This window comes from Strongylocentrotus purpuratus, unplaced genomic scaffold (assembly GCF_000002235.5).
Source record: "Strongylocentrotus purpuratus isolate Spur 01 unplaced genomic scaffold, Spur_5.0 spur5_scaffold_9, whole genome shotgun sequence".
NCBI classification, from domain to species: domain Eukaryota; kingdom Metazoa; phylum Echinodermata; class Echinoidea; order Camarodonta; family Strongylocentrotidae; genus Strongylocentrotus; species Strongylocentrotus purpuratus.
The window spans coordinates 17,580,935-17,608,751 of record NW_022145615.1 but is presented as its reverse complement, the minus strand read 5'-3'; the positions used below and the strand labels follow the sequence as shown (position 1 = coordinate 17,608,751).

The 27,817-nt window shown below is 37.4% G+C and overlaps 1 protein-coding gene across 2 annotated transcripts in view; it reads right to left on the bottom strand.

Annotated features, from left to right (window-relative positions):
- LOC575071 (microtubule-associated protein 1B) overlaps window positions 1–26,937 on the bottom strand; it is a 49,816-nt gene extending 22,879 nt beyond the window's left edge. For both annotated transcript variants that reach the window (XM_030976322.1, XM_030976323.1), the window contains exon 1: window positions 26,652–26,937. In XM_030976322.1, the coding sequence (XP_030832182.1) occupies window positions 26,652–26,793 (142 nt within the window). In that variant the 5' untranslated portion in view covers window positions 26,794–26,937. The remainder of the gene's footprint in view (window positions 1–26,651) is intronic.
- Window positions 26,938–27,817: the final 880 nt, after the last annotated feature.

Here is a 27,817-nt window from a genome sequence, read left to right as displayed (position 1 = left end):
GTGAACTTTTGTGATCAATCTTCTGCTTGGTTTCAATACATGAGGTGACAATTGGTATTCTCAAAGGATTATATCATAAAAACCATCTTATCAAAACTTACTATGGTTTCGTTGAATACAGAGTGAAATATTGCACCAGCTTAAACACTGAATGAAGGATTTCTTTAGAAATTGGTTATGAAGGGAGCTCATCCCATAATTTATGACCTGTTATTAAAGCAAAAGTAGTGAGAAAGAATCATTAGGCCCGTTCACACGTCCCGATCTATGTTTTGAAAAATAGGTGTTTTGGGGGACTGCCATTTACACTAGTCGAAAAACCCAGAAAAATGTGTGTTTGCTTTTTCCAATTTCTGGGCGAGTAGACATGCTCATGCGCCACTTGTAAAAACCATTAGTAATTGCTCGTTCCGACTTTTGGTGAGTAGTGCGCATATGCCACTTGTCGCTGTCCTGCATGCGTTCACATGGAAGCGAGGAATAGTACTGAAGTTTGCATTTACACTATACATATCAGTGACATTTTGGCAGGCACACACCAGAGGTGGAATTTTTCATTTTGGTTTTTCGTCCTGTTTGCCAGTACTTTGCATAGAAGAAACACCAGCATTTAATAAAAATTAATGATTTTTGCAGTGTGAATGCAGCTATTTATTCCATACTATACCAATGTCTGTGTCATGATTTGTCATAAAATAAATCTAAGGAAATGAAGGTAGTGTAATTTGAGAGTTATCTTAGTGTGAGTTTCCTGAAAGCTCAGTAGAACCCTGGGAGAAAAAACAGAGAGAATCTGTGTTTTACAAGTCAATGAAGGAAAAAAAATAGTAATTTTGTTCTTCCTTGACACTGAAAGTCTTCTAAACTCTATAAACTACATGTTGGCTTGTGACCAAATGACAGCTTTTCGTCTCTTGCTTTCGAACCAGTTCTGTCTTTAATAATCAAGCTTGTTAGACATGTAATTCAGTGCCAATATTGATTGATTGAATGTTCTATGTTCTTGCATGTAGATTTACACTGCATTCTAATTGTTGGTGCCTGGTAAAATGGCAATGGAATCAATTAACTGTACAAGAGATGATTTATACTTTGTATGCATAGGAAATGTGACCAAACGATAGCTTTCTGTCTCTTGCTTTCGAACCAGTTCTGTCTTTAATAATCAAGCTTGTTAGACATGTAATTCAGTGCCAATATGCTTGATTGATTGAATGTTCTTGCATGTAGAATTACACTGCATCATAGCTGTTGGTGCCTGGTAAAAGGGCAATAGAATTGATTTGCTGTACAAGAGATTTATATTTTGTATGCATAGAAAATGTGTCTCTTATTATTGCTTTTGGCATGGTGCAGTGGTTTAGCTACTGGGGGAGGGGGTGGCAATTGGATGGCAAAAAAAACACCACTGGTATGGTGAATACAAGAAATAGCTTTTTGCTCTGTGATAATGGTAACATACTGCATTTCAGCTATTGATGGTCTACTTCAAATGTTGTTTGAAGCAGTAACTGATCATCTTAACAGCCAAGATATTTAACCATTCCAGTGCCAGGAATGTAAAAAAATGAAAAAATGAAAATTAATGGATAAAGGAAAGCACTTCTTTCTTTTTCAATTTGTAAGAAGGTCATAAAATGTGTTTAAAAAACTCTTGTCTACAAAGTTAAATTTGGAACAAAGCAAGGATTGAAAGAGAACAGGAGGGTGGCATTCGGTTACCAAATAATTATGAGACAAGCATCAATTATATAACTTTTTTTTAATAAATTTGATCAGTTAGCAAGAACTCAAGTTACAAATATGTTTCATACAATCAATGACTTGTTCACCTCTAATTACGAGGGTCGGTAACTGATACCACAACATGTATAAACATCATCCCTCAAATGTCATGCATGGCTGCTGGCTCATGAAATTGGAGCAGGATCCAAACTTGTCTACTGATTATAAATGTACATCAATTATTCATTATGCCTCCAACTATACTGGGTCTCCTTTTAACACTTAAAAAGTAAAATGGGAAAAGATGCGCAAAAATTGCCCTTCGTCATCCATAAAAATAATCTAAATTCAATTAGAGACAAAAAAAGAACATTAAGGCCAGATGCATTTTTTGTTTAATGTCATATCATATCATTTAAAAAAATAGAAATTCAATATTTTGATAGTCTGAGCAGCATTTCTAAACATACTTTTTCAAATGCAAAGATAATGTTTCAGTACCGGTAAGCAAACATGGTTGATAACATGACACCAATGTGCTGACTGCTGAGTGCAACAAACAACTGTCTTTTGCCTCAGTTCTTTTTGGAGAATATAGCTGCATTTACACTGCTACTAAAAATCATTGATTTTTCTCACATTGCGTGTTTTGCCGGCAACTACTGACAAACACGACAACAAAAATCAAATTCGTAAAATCCACCTCTGGATTGTGTTTTTTTGTTAACGCCTTCCAAAGTCTCACCAATTTTTGAAGCATAAATGCAAACTTCGGTAGTTAAGACACTGATTTTTGGCTCACGTGACTCACGTGACTCTCCTTGTTTTTCGTGCTTCCCGCACGCTGGGCACAGACAAGTTGCGCACGCGCACTAGTCAACGAAAACAGGTAAAAGCAAACTTTGACGTTTTTATGGGTTGTTCCAGTGGTGTAAATGGTAGTCCAAAAAATCAATGATTTTTTAACATGGTGTTTGGGATGTGTAATGCGGTGGTCACATCCCGCCGTACTTGCAAGTGCGTGCTGTCTACGTGCAAAAACGTGGGCAAACTTTGGGTATCCGTACGTGATGAGTACCGCCTCCGTACGGATTTGGGAGCACGCAGACACACCGTAGCACTTTTAGTGCATGTGGAACTTTCGCTGCGTTCGGGCTGCGTTCGGGCTACCGATTCACCCCAGTGCGTGTGACGTGCGTGCCCGGTACTGCCAACGAGCGCACAACGCACTGACTCCGTGCGTCTTTTAAAGGCGCACGTGATAAGTGCGTGGTCCGTGCTTACTCGCCACTTCCCCCAGTTCAGCTATCCAATGAGCACGCAGAACTCACGTGGACCGTACCGAGTAAGCACTTACAACGCACGTTGTTCGCACTGATTTATGCATAATATGGTCTCTTCTGTGGAATGGGCGGCATCTTGAGGCAGCAACAGCTGGGACTTCTAGAGAACATCGGAATGTCGTCCTATATAAACACCGAGTTCATCGCACGTGCACGCACTTACAACATGCGAGTGAGTAAGGACACCGTACGTGAGCAGCACTTGTAAGTACGGCCTCCGTACGATAACGTGGCAACCGCACGGAGACCGTACGTTGTAAGCACGTTGTAAGCACGTACAACGCACTTACCACATGCGCAACGTACGATGCACGCAACCGTTCGTGGCCAGGCGTGGCGTGCGGGCCACGTACTTACACAGTGCGTGTGACGCGCGTTGCCGGTACTCCCTCCCTGCCTTTGCCACTCCCTCCCTACGTTTTCACAAAAACGTGGCGGCCGTGGCCTCCCCGAAAACCGTACGGACTAAAAACACGCACGGTGGGATGTGACCAACGCTTAAATGGTCTTATTATGGTTTGACCAGATAATTGTTATTCCTTGATACGACCTACTTTTGAGCAGATTACTTGTGGAAGGCTTGCATTCACCCAGTAAATTACATGCGTTACTATAATATAGCTTACAAAATGATGACCCATCCAAGAGCCGAACAGTTGAACAGGAAGTTCTCAGCTTTCACAAAGTATAAAAACAGAACTGATCATTATTTCTGTCACAGTAACATCAGCATAGACCTAAAAAAATAAGTTTATAGGTCCATGGAAACATCACCTCTTAGTGGACCTTTATCAATACTGCATTTCCTTTAAAAACGTTTATATAGTCCTATTTCTTGCCCTTTCACTAAATCTAAAAACACAACAAGCAGTCAAAAAATTTAAAAGGAAGAGTAGAAGACATGCTAACCAGAGCTGGAAATAGAACAGGAAACAGCATCATGTTTCAAGCACAAATATAATAGAAGTAACAATATAATACCAGGGTGTAGTCAGCAATAATTTACCGTAATATAATATCAGGGGAAATTCAAGTTATAGTCTAACCGGAAATATGACATAAATTTAACTGTAATCTCATAGATGTGCTTCAATGCAGAGATGAGTTCAGCTCATAGTCATAGGGATCAAAGTGGGGAACAAATAATGTAATTTATGATACGCTTCTCAGAAAAATAAATTAGACCATGTGTACATAGATGAAAGAGAGATGAAAGTCCAAGTGCAAGATAATGTCTAAAAGATCACATCATAAAGCAATTTTTAATCACATTTTCTTAAAGGGATCCGGTAACTTTGTCTCAGATTCTGAAACAAAATCCTGGATTTAGCTCATGCTGCAATGATAATTATAAACCTTTAGGTCAGTCAAGAATCCCATGACTTTTACAAGCTGATCGCCTGTTTGATTATCAAGATATTTATGATTGGAATTCGAAACCAAATTTTGCACTTTCCAAACAGTTTTAATAACACTACAGTCTATTTGGGAAAACGAGTATGGTATGGTAAAACTGGTCACTCAAAGATTTTTACTTTTATGAGGCACTTCTTGATCATTTTTAAGAGCAATTTTTTTTTTAGGGCTTCAATATTACACCATATCACAGACACTGATAACACATAGGGCCATGCATCTCAGATTTAACATTGTTAAACGATATCATGCCTTTAAGTAAAACCACAGATATAATTTCCTTGTTCAAACTATCAAATCTTAGGACAGGTTTCATTGATACCTACGAAACAGTAATATGATTTTAGCAAGCAGTCTGCATGAGCAGCTCCTATTTTGACATTCACTGCAACCTTATGGTCACTTCAGAAACAGGCATATATGGCCTACGACTATATATACAGTCTGGATAATTTAGACTAGGTGGGGGAGGAGGTGACACACAAATCAAAGAGTCGCATATTCTGTGAATGATGTTTTATCTTTTTTAGCAGAAGAGCAGAGATTGGCTTAGATATGAATGACTGCTGCTTGGACTGCAACAAACCTGAGGCCCTTTATACATTTTCAAATAAAAACCATTGATGGTACAGACTCTGCAAATCTAATCACTTCTCTCAAGACTCAAGATCCATCTTTCACCAAGCTTCTCACTCCATCATGTCATGTCCCCAGCGGAACTCCCTCAGCTCACTCGGATGTCAAAGGTCAATTCAAATTACACAGCTAGTTCACAGATCAAGACACATCTCATCTTGTTTTCAATAAGTCTTCAATCCCACCGCATCTTATGATTAGAGCAAGACATGAGAGCAAGAAGGGCATTACAAAAAATGCCCTTTTAGAGCTGAGCATAAAATCCTACTGCCTGTTCAGAGCCAGATAGGCATTAAAGTAGTCACCCAACGAATCAAAAGTGTTTTGATTTGATGCAAAATTCATATCATTGCAAAGGGGATCAAATATAATAACTTCCTCCTCAAAATATGTTTGGAGCCAGCAGTAATCATCTCTCAAAAATGTTTATTTTGAGATCCAGATTTTCTGCCTTCAGCGGTCCTCCGTAGAGCGTCAAAAATTGTGACGTCACATGCGAGACAAAGCTAGCCACAAAGCATTTTACGCCTTTCCATGATATCTACAGTGTATATGATTTTTTTTTTCCAGCAAATTATTTGTGGTTTTAAAGAGAAAATCTTTCCATCCATATATGATTTGTCCATAATTATCAGTTATCGTGAATTTTCTTTTAGTGACTACTTTAAGTCCTATCATCTTACACACTGAGTTAACGTCCTTGTAGTTCTCAACATCATCACATCGTAGGAGCAGGTGGACAGGTGTTGAAGAGGGAATTCCATTCCTTTTCCTTGACTGAGTTTAGAGGTTCTTCACATCTTCACACTGGGACACCGATTTCACACATTCAGATATGAATGCTCCCATCCCAATCATATGCGCTACACCTAAAACTGTTCGTCAAGGTACTATATGACCTATTTGCAGGCCAAAAACGAAAAAGGTTAAATTCCACCGGCATTTAAAAGATAATACTAATTTAGAACTTCCCTCAAAACGAAAGGGCTTGAAAATGTCTTTTTGTGAGAAATTAACGACCATTAGTTGTCAAATCGACTTTAGGGATTGCAATCCTTTTAGTAAATAATCTGATTTTCAGACCCTTGTATCGAATGGTGTATGTTTTGTGCTGCCCAAACATTCAATCAGTTTCATTTTGGCCATTACAAGAAGAGGGTTATTGATGTAGACAAATGCTCATGTACCATTATAGCTCATTTTATGTATGTTATTACCAAAGAAAGAAAAAGACCAATTACCCATGAAAAATGGGGAAATGTAAAGGCCACTCTAAAGAATAATGGAACTATTTCTTAGTAGGGACTCCTTTACAAATGTCAATAAAAACATGTTCATAGCATCACAGAGCAATGCCGGTATTTAAAGGGTAAAATAGATATGAAACCCCATGTAAATTGCTTGCTGCCTACATCGATCATCTGTAAATACACGCAACAAACGATACAATTGATTTACTTAATCACTGTTTAAACAGCGTGAGCATATGATAGATAGCCTATGACTCAGCCATAGACGAAATATTGATCAGAACAGCAGTGGAAGAGACAACACCCCTGGGTGAAAATCAATGTTACATTGATTGGTCAGCACCCAGATGTACTTTCACAGTCCACGTTTGTCTATAGATACCACATTCCAGGGGATAGCTCATTACTATTCATTGTGTCACGATTGTTTCACTGATTACTACTCATTACTTTGATAATGATACAGGCTTTGGAGTACAGTCTTCCGGTTATTATATAATGAGAAGATCAATACAGTTTGTAGCTTTAATACCAAGATAACACTATACACAGGTCAATAGGGAGGATGCCAATGGCAATCACAATTTATCATTATAATAATAATAGGTGCATTTATATAGCGCAGCTACTATGAATATACTCTACTGCGCTGAATACAAAGTACCATATTATTATCCATAGCTGAGCTGTCATAATAAGGCGCTTTGTAGCATTCAAGGAATTTCTTCCTACCAGGTACCCATTTAATTCACCAGGGTGGAGAGTGGCAAATGTAGAGTAATGTCTTGCCAAAGGACATTAGTGCCACGGTGGGACAAAAACCATGTGATCCACAGTCTGGTGACATATCTCCTATGTATATCACGACACCAAAGATGAAATGTACATGTAATAGTTTAGTAAAAGCTTGCATACTGTTTTGAAGAAGAAAAAAAAGTATTCAACTTAAATGTATACTGTTACAGCAGTGAAGTCCCTTGAGACATTTGAATTGTTTATAAATGCCCAACTTCATACGATTAAAATCAGGCTTCCTTCCTAGATGAAGTTGCATACATGTAGTGACTTAAACATAAATGCTGTCTTGTCCCTTTAATACAAACGAGCTGTGCACATCCAGACAGATCACTCCATTGTGCTACAGCAAGCCAGGCTATAGGTCTACATCTCATTGAGATTACATTCAGAGTATTGCAATGTGTCGAGAGCTTCAACAAGATCTCATGAAGGATGTTGGAGAAGGAGTGGGAGGAGGAGTGGGAGGATAAAGGGGAGGGATGAAGGGGAAAGAATCTGAAGTGAACCCATGATATTCATCTAATTTAGAGTACATTCAAAGTATTGCAATGTGTCTAGAGCTTCAAAATTTGAAGCAAGATGTTGTAGAAGGAGTGGAGGGATAAAGGGGAAAAGGAGTGGGAGAAATGAAGGGGAAAGAATCTGAAAAGAACCCATGATCTCCATTTAGTTTACATTACATTCAAAGTATTGCAATGTGTCAAGAGCTTCTCAGGCAAGATGTGAGAGAAGGAGGGGGAGGGATGAGGGGGAAAGAATCTGAAAAGAACCCATGATCTCCATCTAATTTACATTACATTGGAGCATTGAATTTGTGTCGAGAGCTTCAACATCTCAAGAAAGATGTGAGGAAAGGAGTGGGAGGGATGAAGGAGAGAAGGAGGGGGAGAGAGATGAGGGGGAGAGAGATGAGGGGGAAAGAATCTGAAAGAACCCATGATCTCCATCTAATTTACATTACATTCAAAGTATTGCAATGTGTCCAGAGCATCTCAAGCAAGATGTGAGAGAAGGAGGGGGAGGGATGAGGGGGAAAGAATCTGAAAAGAACCCATGATCTCCATCTAATTTACATTACATTGGAGCATTGAATTTGTGTCGAGAGCTTCAACATCTCAAGAAAGATGTGAGGAAAGGAGTGGGAGGGATGAAGGAGAGAAGGAGGGGGAGAGAGATGAGGGGGAAAGAATCTGAAATGAATCCATGCTCGTCTACATATATGTATCACTTGTGCCTTCTCTTATTACAAATATACAAGTCTGATATGAACATGATACTGTGATACATGTGCCTCACCGTCACAATACGGAGAAAATTGGAAATTAATGCGTGTTTATGTCATTGAAGTACCAGCATTATTTTTTGTTTAAATTAACAGGGTATGGTATATTTATTGTTTTATTAAGTTTAGTGGTTTTCCAATTTCCACAAAAAAGCGACTAGAAGCAAAGTAAATATTTGTAAACAATTATTACCACTCTTCTGTATTCTACAAGGGATTCAGTGAACCCATCGCTTACTAGAGCCGGATGGGTCCTATATCGAACCCTTGTAAATAAGATTATTTAGTAGTCTGGAGTTTAAGAGAGACAGAGAGGCGTTCATTTCAAGTGAAATGCTAGGAGTTGATGCCCGCCCTTCTGGCTCCAAACAGACAAAAGGTGAATGTCCACTAAACACAATACAAAATGAACATTTCACATGATGTGGCTTCTACCTATTGTAATGTTCTTCACATGATGTTTGTCATTAATGCCTTAGAGGATAAACCCTGATCAAACCAAACATGTTCATCTTAAAGATAAAGTTGAGTTTATGGTCATGCAATTGCATTGTGAAAGAAACGGTGTGGAATCGATCAGGAGAGGTTGATCATCTAGCATATAAGTATTGGTGTGTACTGCAAGGTTCTGGAGTCATCAAAATGATAAGAAGTTTGGCCCAGTCTTGGTATAGTTACGAGCACTGTACATAGAAAGATGTATAAGGGACTACATGGACATGTAGCATAAAAATCTGTCCCGATTGTTATGCTGTTACATGCCATATTTAGAATACGGAGGCATTTGAAGAGCCATGCTTTTCAGGTGTTCTTCCTGAATTGCATAATAACAATGATAACACTCACAAATTATGTTTCACTCTTTCCAGAACTCAACTTTCTCTTTAAGATGCTGGGAGCAACCTCCTATGAGTGCTATCTACATGAGATAGTGACGTATTAGAAACACCATGCTTATTTTCCTAAGGCTCTACTAATGATACCGCGGTATGGTCACGCCCGAGCGCCTCTTCACCAATCACCCAGGCGGTATAGTGCTGCTTCCTGGCCGGTCCTGTCTGTGGTAGGCGAGACAGAATAATGGGAAATGAACATGTGACATAACACACCTGGTGCCAGTATGTGTCTCACATAGGAAGGCCGGGTATATTTGGAACCATGTTATTACCATGAGATTGAGAAAAACATGGGATAAAATTAAAACCTCTTATGCGTCACTTGATGAACACCCTTGTACATACTGGTATAATCCTTCAACATGATTTAATGTATATATTCACAGAGCGGATTTCATCGTAATCTCAGCCTGAATCATGAATAATTCTATGCACTTTATCAAGTTTGAAGTACTTTAATAATTAAATCATGAAATTTTAAAAACATTTTTAAAAATATATATATTTTTTTTTTTTTTTTTTTTTTATTAAACTGAAAAATACCACCTTTCAATAGGTGCTTCAATACAAAAAGAACTATCAAATATTAAAATCTAGGTCATTGTGTCAGCAAAATTACAATAGGTCATCAATATAAGCCTGTGAAAAAACAAAGGGATTTGATTTTTTTTTTTAATTCTGTGTAGTGTGTATCGCATGAATCATATAATTGTACATAGTACAGTATCAGTGTGCATGCAGGGATGATCCAAAATGTTATGTTTATACTACTTGTCTATTTATTATATTATACAATTTATAGAAGAAACCCCTTGCATCATCAAGTTAATTCACTCAAACGTTCTTTTTCACACCATTCACGACACAGTTGCGACAGTCAATGAGATCACTTCACTTATTGGTGCAAATCTATGCACAGGATATGAACGAAACACTAGAAATTTGTTACTGGAGTGTGCCTGGCTACTGTCAGAGTAGCTGCTTCATGTTTAGAAGATGGATGTAAAGGAATACGTCCTCAGGCTACTGCTCCAGACGGCTGACTCATGACGATGAGAGAAAAGATATGTCTGCAGTTTACGAGCTTGAATGCCAATTAAATTACTACGCACAAAGGAGAAAAGTATAGAGCTTTGCATATTTATCTCTTGTAGCATCTCGTTATCAATCATACATTCGTATGAATGGGGCAATAAGAACAGAATATCCTTGGGTTTTAAAGGGGGCCATTGTCACCAAGCAAAATTGTTTTCTTTGATTTATCAGAAGTATTTTTAGCAACTCTGCACACAGTTTTTATGTTAGTAGAATACGTGTTTTTTTAGTGACTTTACCAAATTGTCCTTCATTATTACCTGCAAAAAATGACAAGAATTGCAGCATTACTGGGATATTGATTACATGGGCCTAATGCATCTTATTAAAAATGCACCAATTGCTCTTTGTAACTATACCCTTTCATTACAATAGGCCATTATTTGTAATGTAATCAAATTTGGTGCACTTAAATGCACAGATGTTTATACGTGCCCTGTTATACATGCCTTGTCAGAATTTGAATTGCATACAGTACATTATATTGTTAGGTAGGACAATTTTTATCCGTCTTTTTTATCTGTCTTACCTACAGTGTACGTACATGTAGCTACAATCAATATACATGCAATTGAATTCTGACTAGTGAAATACAATTATTTGTAACAGGTGAATGAAACAATTTATAACGAAGCATATAAATTTGATTACATTATGAAAATGCCCTATTGACAGCATACGCTGCCAAAAATTGATAATGTTTCCTTTATTTTTAGATAAGAGGGCTTACTTTTCTTCTCTTTCTCCTAGGAATCCATGTAGGTTCATGAACTGTGAATTGGCAAGAACTCTAAAGAGCACTAATATTGTTGAAATACAATGTGTTGACTCATTGAATTGAATTTGTGATACAAACACTGGAAAAATTAGCTAGCACCACAAGGGTTAAAAAGAAATGTATAATGTACGATCATATATAGGACAGCACCCTAAATGCCACCCTTCCATAAAATTATTTTACTTGAAGTTCAAGAAGGTTAGCTTTGTTTAAAGACAGCCTTTAATGTCTCAAATTCAAGACAGGAAATAATGTAGACTGGAAAAAGAGGGAAGGAGTGAACAATATAGAAACTACTATTGTATCAAATCAAGTTTTCATAATTTCTTTGATATCAGGCCACTTCACACATAAAGATAAAGCGAGACCTGAATTCCAGTTCAACTTTAGTCACAATCCCTTCGCACCCAAGTCCACACTTGATAAATACATGTATAAATGCTTTCTTCATATCGCTTCTACTGACAACATCAATTAACAAATCACCATGATCAGTTGATCACCATTGTTAATCATATTAGTTTACAATGAGATTTAATAAGCATCTCAAAGATAAGTAGGATTTCTTGATCCCACCTGAAAAAGGTGAGATTCTAATCTTGATTCGAAAACTGATTTTGTAACCTTGCCAATTCTGTACACCTGTATTTGTGTGAATGACTCCTTCACATATTTTGAAACTTGCATGATTCATTGCTTTCAGGCATGTTCCAATCAAATAATACATAAATCTGAAGCCTTCATGTGAAACCACCGGAACAGTCAGATATCTTGCTCATATATGTAAACAATCTCGCTAATACCAAGAGCCACTAAGACTAAACAAATACCTCCAGGTATGACTCATACATACATGTATGTAAGTACACAAAGTATGTTTGCACAAAAGACATTGATAGAACAAAAAGGAAACATAAAGAAGACAAAAATTTGCTTCATCGTCAGATTTGTAAACAAGGTACAGGGATTACCCCACATGTTAAAATAAAACACAAAACATTAATTCCCCCAAATGAATTGTTTGAAAAAAATAATGATTTAAAGCCATCTAGACCATAGGTTGCAATTTTGCATTTCCAACTGCTTTTGTGTAATGAAAGCACATAGTATTTTCATTCCAAGATCGAATAAAGCTAGAAACTCAAGTTGGAGGGATTAGTGTCAATTTGTATTTCAGTCATGTTCACAGTGTCGTATATTCTTGTACAAAATGATGCCCTACCCTTGTTCTGCTGCCATTATGATAATTTTCCATCTAGATAGACATTAAAATGGAAATACTTATATGCTAGAGATATGAAAAGTGAAGTTTCCCTGGGGCTACATGCACATTCTGTAGTCATATTCAGGTGCTTCAACATAAGTCTGGAGAACCAGGAACGGCCCATTTACACAGCCCCAAAAAAACATGTCAGTGTTTAAAAATTCATTTTTCGGAGAGTTTCACACATGTCCCACTTGTCGCTGCCTTACATGCGATAGCAGGTAAGAGAGCAGAGTCACGTGATGTGGCCAAAAACTGAAAGATTCACCGGTGTTCATGCATTTACATTGTGAAACCAGTGAAGTTTCTGCAAGCATTTAAAAAAAAAAAACTCCAAGTGATGTATTTTTAAATTTGGGTTTAATCGTTGTATTTATCAATAGTCGCTTTATAGCAACTATAGCAACTACCGATGAAACACCGGAACGTGAGAAAAAACACGTTTTTTGCTTACAGTGTGAATGTACATGTAGCTTAAGACGTACCGGTAAAAGCAAGCAAGCAACCCTACTGTGTTTACCGAAGTAAACATTGATTGACATTTACTGGGCTGTAATGCAAGGGTATTCAACATCTTCTTCTCAGTTAGCCTATTGAATTCATCACACACACCCTCTGGGTTATCACAATACGAATATTTGATGTGATATTTCATTTCAGTTTTTGCTTATTTCGTACTTCAAACTACACATCAAAATCCTAATGCCTGTGTTGGTTAATCTTCAGAGAAAAATATTGTCAATTATTGAAATTGCTATATTTTTCTTAATTTTGATTTAAGAATCAGTTTTACTGTGATAAATTACCAAATCAACTGAAGGGAATCTGGTTTCAAAAGAGGAATGAGTTATGGCATCTACATAAAAAAAACAAATGGTGATAGGAGATATCTTCTGCAGCACAAAGAATAAAAATACACATACTTGTCTGTTGAAAAAACACCAGCAAGTAATGTGAAGAAAGATTTGTTATTCTACATTAAAATTTCATAAGTAAATGCACATTAATTTGTCCCTTTTGTCGGAGCTTTTTGTAGACAGTGTAACATGCCTGTGACATCTATGAATGGATTTCCTGCTCATTACGGGTTGCTGGAGAAACTGTTATTCACATCCAGCAGTCCATTGCTTGTCCTAGATCATGTGATTGAATGCTTCCCCACTCCCCACGAAGATGTACTAACAAGGAATTCAATTAGGATTAAAGCACAATGTGATATCAAAATATGAATCCAAAATGACAAGCATGGTAGCATCCAATCCAGTTAATGACTGGTCTGTGAGAAATTATCACATGTCCCCTCAACCCTTTCTCTCTTCCTACCCCCCCCCCCCCCTCTACCATTCATCTTGCGTGTATTTCTTCTGTGTGTGTGTGTGTGTGTCCCTCTCTCAGTTCTATACAGGCCTTCAGCCATTTGCCTGCTCTCTCCCCCGCCCCCTTTCTCCCCCCCCCCCCCCCACCCCATTTCTCTCTCTCTCTCTCTCTCTCTTACCTACTCATAATTCAACATCAAGCGCTTATTTCTCTCTATTCTTTAATGAAGATAGAATAGGAATGTAAAAGTCTACAAAATGTGACTGCAGATAGTAAAAATAATTGTGAATATGTCACTTCATTCTTTCGAATCTTATTATAGGATTTAATTTGACAACAATTTTCATATTAAACATTTCTTACCTAGGTGTAAATCCACAACAAATTTTCTGGATAAGAAAAAAATGAAACTACATCTATCATTTTTCACTGTAAAATTGCAGACGTCAATAACTAAATCGCAATGATATTGAAAATCTAAATGTCATTGTAGCTAGCACTTAATTTTTTCAATTAGCGGCAGTACTTAACAAGGGGCGCCTCACCACAGTGCACTTGCTCTTATATCTCTGTAATGTTGCTACCCAGCCTAATCAATTTTAAATTAGTAATTTAGAAAGAGGATGGCCTCATGATCGCGAGGCACTCATTTGCTATCCACAGCATCAGTTCATTGCAAACTCCAGGGGCTAAGAGTCTGATAAGAATCTGTATTCATGAAGGAAATACAAGCGTGCACTTCAATTCAACAACAAAACTGGCTGCAAAAAGCCAGAAGGATTGGATATTTTTAAAATAAAATAATATAATGCCCTTCTGCCTCTCAGCAAAATAAAAGAGGGAAAAAAGGGGAAATCTATTCAGCACATGAGGCCTGAGTTCATCAGACAGAAGTTGCAAAATAACCCGCAATTTTTCAACTAGCCTCAAAGTAGCCAGCTAATTTCCGTCTTCGTCAGCCCGCAGTTGCGATTAGCTGGCTTTTTAGTCCAGAAAATATTTTGAGAAACCTTGGTCTTATTTCGAAAATAACCCTCTATTTGGGAAATACCGGGCTAATTTGCGCCCGTTTGTGATGTAGGTATCAGTTTGGTGAACACCCAATTTCGAGCTGCGGGAAAATATCCAGAGTCTGAAAATAGCAGGTTATTTTGCAACTTCGGTCTGATGAGGACAGGCCTTTGAATTCTAACAAAGCCATGCAAAGACAGTACCACCTCCTCCTCTCAATCATCAGATATCTCCTATTTCAAATTGTCTACACAGGAAAGAGTTGCCCATCAAAGTCAGGGATGCAGAACATCCAAGATAGGACGTGTGTAGGTTATCGACTGCATATCCTTGATATGAATATGATTACTAGAAGTCAAAATGCTTCAGTTTACTTGACAGAAAAAGACAAGCACACATTTGAGATAAAAAAAGGACTACCCCTCCTTCCGTTCTTCCCTCCCTGCCTCCCCCTGCCTCCCCTGCCTCCCTTTGTGCCTTCCATCTCCCTCCCTCCCTGTCTCCATCCCTTTATCCTTCTCTCTATCCTTCCCTCTCCATCTCCCTTCCTCTTTCCTTCCCTCTCTTTCCCTCCCCTACCTCTATCTCCCACCCCCTCCCCCCTAACTCCTCCTACCCTCCCCCCCCCCCATATACGCTGCACATGTACCACACCATCTATCTCCATGGTATCCATGGTAACGTACTGGTACAGGATAAATTAGGTCAATTATCATTACGAGCCAGTCTAGCCGTAAGGGCTAGGTGATAATATGAAATATGATATTGATGTCACCTAGCCTTAATTGACACCTATACCTCTGATGTAAACAAAACCTAAAATGTGTTAGCAATCACCAAGTTTCTCTCGACAAATATTTTTTAAAAGCTTGTCACCATATGCTTGCCCGATATAGCAACAACTAATGTCTGCAAGGTGAACTCCATCAACAGAGATGCCATCATTCATAGAAGGTGAATGAAATGGCTGGTAACGATACAGGGATTAGGTGGAGAAACAAACTTACGATGAAAATAAATTAGTAAACAAGTCTATTTGTCCAAGACAGCTTTCAGACGAACATGGGAGGACCTCTAAATCTTACTTGGAGGACAAGGTAATCTTGGTAAATCTTACCTTGTGCTGTCACTTTTTTGAGCATTCACAGTATTTTTTTTCACAAAAAATTTAGGGGAGTATCGTTGAAAGTAAAAGGCCATTGTACTTTCATTTAAAAGGAAAACATAAAAGGGGCAACATGAACTCACAATCAACCAATTTTATAAGGATTTCCCCTGCACTTCATTTACTGCTGTAGATGACGGCATTTAGAAAGGGCTTTTGTCTACTGGTTCATCGGTCAAAGAGTTACTGAACTAATGTGACCGTTTGGAAGGAACAATTACTGGGTGTAACTTCTACCTTTGATATCACCATCATCAACATTATCTTTTCATCCAGCCTGTGTAAGAATGCAGTTCAGGACCTGGTTATATCAGCGAAAGCTAATTAAAACCCAAACAAATTGTCTATTTTTTTAAGGGATAGAAAAAGCAGGAGGAAGTATTAGTGTTATCCTTTGGTATCAATTTGAGGAAAGGGTCATTCCGATTGCTTCCTTTCGGTAAACAAACCTCCTATCCTGCCTGTCTGCAACACCTTTCCACCAATCCACACTAGGCCCATCCTCGTCAGCTCGAGTTTGCCAAAAAACCCACCATTTTAACTATCCTGAATGCAAATTATCCAGCTAATTTACGCCTTCATCAACCTGCAGTTGCAATTAGCGGGATATTTGGTTGAGAAAATATCCCAAGGAATCTTGGTCTTGTTTCCAAAATATCCTGCTATTTGGGAAAATGCGGGCTAATTTGCGCCCCTTACGAAGCTAGTTTGTGATGAGCGTATCGGTCTGGTGGAGACGCAATTTCGAGCTTCGGGATAATATCCTGAGTCTGAAAAAAGCGGGTTATTTGGCAAACTCGAGCTGATGAAGACAGGCCTACTGATCTTCTTCCTATCATCAGGGACATGTAATAGCATGAGCAAGGAGGGTAATAAATATTGATGTCAAACTTACCATGCGTGAAGGAAAATTCCCATCCTACCTTCTTTTTTTTCTAATTATCATCCTACAATGTATGCACACCCCCTCCCCCAACAAACACGCCATGATCTCCTGCTCTCGCTTACGAATTCTTTCTAAACTACTTTCACATCCAAACATTTTAACATGATCAGGACAAGAATACAAAGCAACAAAGAGTGATATGATTAAACCTATGGGGAAATGCAAGATCACATGAACAAGATTAACATAAAAGAAATCTCAAGTATGTAAAATAAAAATAGATAATAAGTACTATTATAGTAGAGAGTTCCTTTGAGCCATGACACTCTGCATGTATTTACATGTATATTGGTATCTAGCCTTTCTTACTTACTTATGTTTCTAAACACACTTTATTGGAAACCATCCAGAACTTTGCTGTGAGAGGGTACACCATGTACTCATGAATGTAATCCTATATTACTCAGCATATAACTGTTTCCTGCAAGGATTATAATCCTACCAGCTAATCACTCAGACAAGATTAATCCCTTAGTACACCACATTCGGGATTATGTTAATCCTCCTTATTTTACAGTTAGTTCAAGAGTGGTTTGTGGGTAAGAATTCTTTGGTTGTGTTCTCACCCAAAACCGACACGTCAGGTTCAAACTTTCACCTTTTTAGCATCTAGTTTCCTCGTCTATCATCACACGTATCTCAGCAAAATGCTAGACATCAGTCTTACTTACCGAGTCCAATTACATGAGGATGAAAATGAAACTTTGGTAGACTGAAAGGTTCCCAAATGCATAATTTGGTGGTCACTTAAAGTGGACTGCGCAAAATTCACATGAAACTATGATGATATATTTGCAAGATTTAAAAAGCATTCCAGCAAACGATAATTTGAGAGGTTGCGTTTTATTTCACTTCATAGCAATAGAATTACAGAATTAACACTCCCATTTTTATAATAGAATTTTAAGTTTGCATTAAGAGGCATTTATAAGTCAAAGATATTCCACAAAAGTATGTTGAAGGAGAAGGCTTCCATATAGCTCTAAATCTGTTAAACCAAACATTATTTGTCCAGGCTAGCAGTATTCTCATGGTGCTAAACTTACTTCAAAGTTCCAATTTTTATGCTTTTTATTACTTCCCTTTGCCCTAGAAGAGAAATAACCCAACTAAACAGGGGTCAATATATATATCAAGCAAACTCACACAACCTTATACTAAGGGCGTGTTCATGCTTCACTTTTTCTGGCCAGAATCAGGCATCTGTTACACGTTTAGTTTAAAACACGGTTGCGTCCATGCTTACTTTTGTAGAATCACCGAAAAACGGCGATCACGATCGCCGATCGTAAACTCACAAAAAGATGCGTTTACAATTTGTAAACGCGTTTAAATGGGGTCGACGCACTGACCTCTAGTGGGTCTACGTAGCATGCACAGTGAAGGTTTGCGAATCCAGCTGGAAGACCAATTAAGGCCACACAAGGAGAATTGCCTGGATGAGCCAGAGAAGTAAGCATGAACAGTACACCGTGGAACTGCGATCACGATGAGCGTTTCAGATCGCTCATTCTACCTTCAAAAATCAAGCATGAACGCGCCCAAAGCCTAACTTTTGTTTCTGAGCCAGGTTTCTTAGCTTGTGAAACTGAAATGTATACCCTCGATAAGATCTATAAACATTTACTTCCTTGATATCCTATTGATTCAATCTACATCTGCTTTCTCAGTTCTTTGTTTGTTTATTCATTCATTATTACACACACAAATTCAAGATTATTGTATTCCAGCATGTCAATAATTGTTACATGGAGCCAATAAATAGTAAGAGCTAATCCAGGTCCCCCCCCCCCCCCCCCCCCAATGTTCAATACACCATAATTTATGTCAATATATCAATCACTAAGAGTAAACAAACATTAAATCATAAAGAAGTATTCTTGGTTTGCACTAACCTTAAAACAATTCTGTTGTTATGAAATATATACATGTACATGAAATAATGATATAACCGAAACATACTATGTACATTAAAACTGTTTACACAATCTGATTGATTTAATGGTACAGAGCCCTGCTGATGACCACAAGAATATCAAACATTAAACTTTAGTATTTGCTTGGCTTTAATTGGATTGTGTTATACTCCATACAAATTTAACTAGGTTATGTTTGTGTAGCTTGTATGAAAAAACACAATCCCCTGCAATGTGTAACTGATACTTTTAAATAGCTATATCACCGGAATACCACAAAGCACATTATCTGATCATATTGTTTGGATTTTAATGGCTGTCATTTTGTTGAACTAATCTTCAGGTTTGGGTGATCCCTTATTACAAAATGGTGGTTGTCCTCCCATATTGACCTACACAAGTTTATCCAAAGCTGAAGCTTAGGCTTGTGTAGTCAAATCAAATAAAATGATCATGGAAAGTTTCTTCAATGTCTTGCAACTTGCATGACAAAGTTTGCTCATCTTCCCAGAGTTTAAAATGATGTAAAGAAGTAGAACACACGTATCTCTTCAATTTAAAGGTTGTGGGCATTGCTGATGCTTCGGCAAAGACCGCAGAAACAAAAGGGGTTTGCTAGTGAACAAAAGCCACTTCAAAAAACATATTATCATGAGTCAGATATCGCCCTGAAGCCTGTATATAAGACAGGTGAAGGTATGACCTCATCAAACCACTAACAAATCCTCATTAGCGACAGTGGCGAAGTTGCCAATTGTCAGCAGTTACCAGCCAGAGTGGAGCCAATGTATTGGCTGTTGATTGACAGTACCCATACCCTTCATACTAAACACCATAGGGTACCAATATCAGTCAAATAGTTCATAGAGAGATGGGCTAAAAGTAGGGCGGGGTGAAAGGTTGGTTAAAGATAATATAGTTCTAATATGAATGTAGAATGATACTAAAACTCTGAAAAAATACATCATTGACATTATAAATATTATAAATACTCAAAAAAGTTCATGTCCATTGCATTAAACACTTTCACTACTATATAAGCTTCAAATTCAAACAATTTGTATGACTAAGCAGAAGCATTATAAGAAAAAACTACAGATGTAGAAACAAATAATTGAAGAACTCTTATTAATCAGAAATGACAGTGATTAAAACGTGTATAATTCATGCATACTGTCTGTGCAATTTTATAGGGTATTTAATGCTCTTCAACACTTTTTCCTTATTACGCTTATGATCTCACAACGGTCTATAAAATGTTATATAGTTGTAATTGAATCAAATATGAAGCCAACATTTCATGTTCTGAAATATCTTACATATATAGGCCTATTCAATTGACCCACAGGCTAATTACATCTCCTACTCAAAATTATTTAAAATGAATTCCTTATTTCCATCAATTACTACAAATGAAATGTCAGATTTTTATTGCAGGATTCATTACATCCTTCAGCTTCAGACTAAAAATAGCTAGAAGCTTAGCCCAAGAATTGCTGGCAATCATAGTTGCAGATTGGCATTAAAATTAATCCCATAATTCATCACTTAAAGGTTAGGTTGCAGCAATGAATCATATTAACCACATTGAACTTCGGAACAAGGAAGTATATTATCACTATATCATGTAACATTCCTATCCAAGCATCCAGCCCAACAACTATCTCAATATACATGCTGACAATTTAAAGAGAAGGTTGAGTTCTGCAAAAAAGGTGAAAACTAATTTGTGAGCGATATCATCATTGCAAGTGTGGAAGAACATCCAGATAAAAGATGTTCCCTAAAAGCATGGCTCTTCAAATGCCTTAATATTCTAAATATGGCATGTAACATCATAAAAATCGGGACAGACTTTTACGTCACATGTTCGTGTAGTCCCATATACATCTTTCTGTGTATCGTGCTTGTAACTTTACCAAGACTGGGCCAAATTTATTATCATTTTGATGATACTTATATGCTAGATGATCAACCTTTTCTGATCCTTTCCACAACGTTTCTTTCACAATGCAATCCTAGACCATAACTGGTCTTTATCTTTAATATAAACATGCTGACAAGCCTGACATGTACAAATACTGGCATTGTCTATTTAATTCATTAATGACTCAAGAGGACATTACAAAGAAGAACAAAGCATGACAAGTTTGATTGATCACTGTTTATAAGAACATTAAAATTAGAGTAAATATAATCACAGGCATGAATGCATCAGCTTCAAAATTGAATTTTTACATAGACAGAGACAATTCTACGTTTACTGATTTTCACTTGGTCTTTGAAGTACATGCAAGTGCATTTGTAAATTATAATCATGTACCTTGTGTATGTTCAAGGGCACAAATTATGGCCCTGTTATAAGGCTGGACCTGGAGAGGAAACTAAATACTGTATTGTAGGTCTACAGTCTGTAGTACAAAGTCCAGACAATCCAACCCCTTGCCAAAGATCCACTTAAAGATCAGTTTCATTTTCGTTCATCTGTATGAGAAATTAAAGCAGACTTTTCACTCATTAACAATATTAACAAGAGCCTGCAAACCCATAGCATAGCATCAGCTGTAATGGATGGGAGGGGGGGGTGCATACATCGGATAGTTGATCATTAAAACAGGGTGTCTGGCGATTTTAAGCTCTTTTCCCATGGTCTACCTCAGTATCCATGACCTCAAATTAGGGTCACCAGTGGCCTACTTATGACCACATGAACCCCTCTTCTTTAAATAATCCCCTAATAAAGAATGAGTGATCATTGATTAATAAGGGCACAAAGGTGTGGGCCACGCAATAAAGGAGTCTAGGAATAAAGCTTACATCTAGAAAGGGTAGCCCAATGAGTCACGCTGTAAAGTCCTTGGGATCACGGGGCTATTGTGTGCCATAGAAAGGCGCACACTCAAGTTGTTGATTCAAATAATAAGGCTTTTATTCTCATTGTCTGCACCCCAGACTGGATCTTTATTGAAAAGCCCACAGATTGTAAACCAGTCAAGCATGCCATTGCTTAAGCAGATGTTTCCATATAATGCCTTTGTAGTCCAGCGAAGCGCTACACCATTCATCTTCACTCACGCATGTTTTCATCATTTATAATCTACTTTCTCCAGGTCTGTTTCAAATCACTTTCCAACGAACATGACTATCAATTATTTCCTGTGTGTAATGCCGGTCGTGCTCTCCACAATGAAACAAAATTATATTTTCAGTGTGCAACTGTGCATTACACACAATGTAAAAAATATGATCATTCTTTTCATAGGTTTTGGAGAACAATTACTAGCATGGGAACAAAGGATACTTTCAATGTCCAATATCACATTGACATTATCATTGTATGGATGATTTGAGAGAGGATCATTCACAAGAGTAATGGGCTCAGTTTGGTGAAATATTATTAGCATTTACTTTTTGGTACCTTAAAGGTAAAGACCAGTATTGGAAACGCCCCAATTTCAAAAAATGAAATGGAAGCTCTTATTACCAATCATGTGAAAGAATATGTTTTGACTAATACATGATGATAAAAAATTTGCCGGGAAACCGCCTACTAATTCATATATTTGGTAAATTTGTTTCTCTCATGGTTTGTGAGAGATATAGGGTAGTCCCATTTACATCTTTCTGTGTATAGTGCTTGTAACTTTACGAAGAATGGGCCAAATTTCTTATCATTTTGATGATTCCAGAACCTTGCAGATGCTAGATGCTAGATGCTAGATGATCAACCTTTTCTGATCGATTCCACAACGTTTCTTTCACAATGCAATCGCTTGAGCATAACTGGTCTTTACCTTTAAGTAAGAGTAACATCAATATCTCATCTGTTATGAGCCAGAAGGGCGTTAACACATCATATCATTGTACACAGAGTTAAGTGTATCTGCCTTCTGGCTTCAAATAGATTATCATAACTCAGTTTCACTTTTCCTCATTCATGTGCAACAGAGAGATAATATGAAAACTGAAGGGTTCTCAAGAGACAACAGAGATTGAGTAAACAAAGAACTAAATATAGCACATGCATTTGTTTACTAATCATTTAAATTTATGCATGTTTCTCTCCCAAACCCTTGCTTACCAACTATATGATTCACCTGCTATGCGAAATGCAGCTATTTGGATGAATTTTACTTTGCATACATTATTTGTTGCTATGTCAGCCTGGGCAAGCCTCTCCCAGGCTTTTCATTCAAGAGAAGTCTTTGATCAAAACTATGCATCAAATTATTGAAACCATCAAATAGACCCATTTACTAATTCTATTCATAATTTTTTAACCAAACTTTCTCTTGACAATGATAAAGCTCGCCAGAGGCTTTCCCAACATAGAAACAACTAGAGATACCATTATTCATAGCAAGTGAATGAAATGGCTGTTAATCAGGTGTTAGGGAGAAAAAACATACATACATTGAAAGTTTGAAACATAATAGTATAACAGTCTACTACACGGGTAGGGGGGAAGGCAAGGGGCAGTCATTCAAAGAAACATAGGATTGCACATCCTCATACTTTGGAAAAACAAAATGTTCACCTGAATGTGATAATGTGATAATAAACAAAAAGTACATGTAATACAACTTTTCAAAACCCAGCATGAACTGAACAGATCGGACCTATTTGGCGCTCTTTTCCCCCCTCGACATTGCTTAAACTAGTTTCCCAGGGGTGGAAGAATTTGGAAGGTTGGCCCACATCCAAGATGTAACACAAGTTTCTGCTTACACTTCAGACACCAGCCATGCACTAGCTGCCCTCTGTATGTTTTTCACTTGTTCGGTTCGGGGGCCCCCTCGTAGCCACACCGTGGTAGGGATGCAACTCAGAGATGCACAACAAATGACTCATATCATCTCATCTTACGTTTGGAATAACATTTGACTGGATTTGGTATTGGTCTATCAAGATTCTGTATTGTTTCATCAAAGAACCAAAGAAAGACAGACTTTCCAAGCTTGTCAAGTTTGGAAATTTTCAACTGCATAATCCTCGAAGTCCTGAGGCGGATAGCAATTCAAAGGTGACTTTAAAATAGGATTTACTCTCTATAAATACACATCAATAATGAAATAATAGCACATTACCTAGATCTCTATTAACAGGTTATTAAAAATTCCTCTTTTCTGTGCACTCCTTGCACGGAGAAATGCAACAAGAGTTAACACCTCAACACTTTTTAAATTCCACAATTCTCTCACTGTTCTTTACTTTGATTTTAAACTGTTCATTTCAATTTGAAACAAATTATTAAGTAACCATGATTTCTGGTTAGCCCTCTATCACTTCAGAATATCACAATAATAACTACACATTTGATATCTTCTATCCCTATCCTCCCCTTAACCCATTAACAAATGTGACCATGCCCCCTGATTTAAACTGTTCTTGAACCAAATCAAAGGAGATTCACTGATTCAATTACAAGAAAGTAAAGCAAACAATGGCCTTATTTTATTTCCTCTTCCATGTTAATCATTGCCTTGCCACACACAGCACAGATGTCTACAAATGATATCCAACTATGTTCCCACTTCTATCAATTGCCTTTGAGAGAAAATTAGGGGCCAAAACAGGAAGTCGGGTATTAGAATCTCCCAACAGGAAAACGTAAATTCTTGTATTAACCGAGATTTGGAGAATAGCCAGTGTAATATTGTAACTCTATCACTGAGTTGCTTCATTTACACTGCAACCAAAAACCCACTTCTAGAGTGTGGTTTTTTTTAAACGCCTGCAGAAGTTTCACCAATTTTTTGTTAAATTGCAATGTAAAGGAAACTTCGCTGAAGCATGCGGGGCACCGATAAGTCCCGCATACGTGTGTAATATTCACCCCAAAATGGGTATGAGCAAACTTTGATGATTTTTCATGGGTTTTTCAGTAGTGTTAATGGTAATAAGAAAATCAATGAGTTCTCAAAAAATGTTTGTTGTCACGGTGTAAATGAACCTACTGTTGAGTAAGAAAGAAGGGCAGCATATCGGTGATAGCATTTCATATTGGAACCTTGTGCTTTTGTATTTATTTACAATAAGAAGATTAATTTGATGCAACTTGTCTCATACAAAGAAGAAGGTCAATGTCAGTTGCTATAACCTTTCATCTGAAAATATCTCAATTTTAAAAGTAACTTATCTCAAGCGCCAGAACAAAGAACGGTTTCAAGAATGATACGTGTGGCATTGCATGGGAAACCGAGACTATAAAATTTATGACTGTAAGCCATCTCACATAATAAATGCACGTAGACTTTAACTTAGACTTACATGTATCTATTACTTGTTATCTGCACGGAAATAGAATCTTAAACCAAACTGCCTACATTCAGTTGTGCCAACTTACACCTAATTTCTCTTTTAATGTTTGCAGCAAACTAAAATATACCAAAGCTTAGTAATGTCATTAACCCAACTGGCACACTGTCAAGATAATTGTTTTAATCATGGCATTCCTAAGAATGTCATATTCCATTTTAATCACTTTCCCCATCAAACTTTGTAGTTTTTAGAACAGGATTATTAACATAAAACTAGTGTGATTCATTTTAAGAATTTTACAATCACACATAAACTACATTTGAAAGAGTTTCAGTTGATAATAGTTTGGGATATTACTATTTCTTAAGGCTTTCAACACCAGGGTTAATATCACCTTTTTTTTTTAATATAAAATTAACAGAGGTTTTGTTATGCCTGAGAGGCCCACCGCAACCAAAGTAAGAGCATAAGTGTCCACCTGTATACATAATATTCTATTGTACATACTAGTAAATTCAATAAAAGAGATTTGTTGCCTATTCTGGACATTAAGTATCTACTGCAATAGCAGAAGTCTATGCCTTCACCTTTCTTAAAGGCGTTTTTTAAAATTGCCAAATCTGAGATGCATGGCCCTACGTATTATCAGCGTCTGTGATATTGTGTAGCATTGAAGCCCTGAAAAATTGCACTACAAAATGATCAAAAAGTGGCTCAAAAAAGTAAAAATCTTTGAGTGACCGGTCTTACCATACCGGTACTCATTTTCCCCAATAGACTGTTGTATCATAAAAACTGTTGGGAAAATGGTTTTTGAAATTCTGAATTACGATCATAAATATCTTGATATATCTAATAATATCTAATCTCATTAAGTGGGGAAAGTATTCCAACTCCAAGCAACCAACAAGATAATGCATGAAGACTGAATTATTCATAAGATCTTTGACACCATATAGGCACTTACTCTCACTTTCATGTACATGTACAGTGTATGTGTACATGAACAGATACATGCATCAAACTATTCATTACATAATGTGTCCAGTTGTCCACAAAAACAGAACATTATCTATATCATTCATTTTGGAATGTAGCTGAGGAGTGCTGTCAAATATCTTCAATTTTGTTTAGTAGGCCTTCCATTCTTGTATCAAATTTGTTTTGTCCTTGATGGAGATATCTATCCCATCAATCATCATTTCACATTTGCCAATGGTGGATTTACGAGCAATAAATTATCACCATCATCGGCCATCTTCAACACCATTCACTTTCATACAAAACCATCACCATCTTCCATTATTGACAGCACAACTTGGCAATTACTACAGTAGGCTACCATCTGATCCTACCAGATATTGAATTACAAAATGATGAAAGAGACACCATTTCCTCATCATGATCACCAGCTCATCATCATGATCACCATCTCATACATCATGAAACAATATGCACATTTTCCATACACAGATACATACGTGACACATTACATTACATGTCTAGCTGAAAGTGAAATAGATGCGAGAGTTTATTTTGGAATCTGACAAACCTTTCTCGACTTCTGCCAAGATCACATCGATGTAATCCTCCTCTAATGGTTCTCCAACTACCACCAGCAAGAAATGAGTCAGGGCATCAGAAAATCCAGCAGATGTGCTTGGAGGTAAGGATGCATCCTCCGAAGTAGCCATCTTATTTTCTCCTCCTCCTTGAGCAAATAGGATGATACTGCAATCTTCACTGCGATATATGTGAGAGATCAAGGATTCTTTGTGTGTATCCGGAGCGAGTATCCGACGCGAGTGCAACACACGTGTATAGCGGCTGCTCAGCTGAGCTGCAGAGCGAGAGCGACCGAAAAAGTGGGCAGGGCAAGAAGGACACAGTCTACTTTCCAGTCGTAAATGATTTTCTGCGTTATTATTTTCCCCGAACTTTCTCGCATCACTTTGAGATCGATGGTAGTGGAAAGCAGATTTTCAATCGCGCCCTCTTGTGCCTTTAGCATTACATCGTAAGAGGGAATACGAAAACTTACAAGGCTATACTCGGCATGGGATGTACCATGAAGATGTTTTTAATTACATTATTTGGCCTCGTCAAACACCCACAGAAGAAATTAACACTCGTCGGGTTAAACCATCTATTATTCAGGTTTTCTATGCAGCCTTTTTTTTGTGTAGGCAAAATTTGGTCAAGCAATAAACATTAAAAAGTGTTAAAAACTTAGAATTAAAATAAGAAAACAAACAAACAATATTGCCCCGGCTCTTTTTTTTAAATACGTGAGGGATGTTGTTCACGTGTAATTTCCTATCACCCCTATCTTCTTTCCCCTCCCCTTTTTACCTCTTTCTCTCATCCCTCTCCCTCTCTCTCTCTATCTCTCTCTCTCTCTCTCTCTCTCTCTCTCTGTGTCTCTCTCTCTCTCCTTCTCCAGTCTATTTTTTTCTTTCTCTATCTGTCTGTTTATCTTTCTATCTAATTCCCACCTACGTATTAATCTGTTTATCATCTATTTTTCCATCCATCTATCAAATTATATATTTATTTATCTATTTGTGTGCCTATTTTTAATTATATAATCTATTCAAAATATCTTCCTTTCTGCTGCTTTTAGATTCAGGTAAGGATGATGTGCTTCTGCTTCAACTAAGAAAATATTTAGCGGCGAATCAAAGAGCGGGGGGAGGGGGGGGGGATAGTGAGTACTAA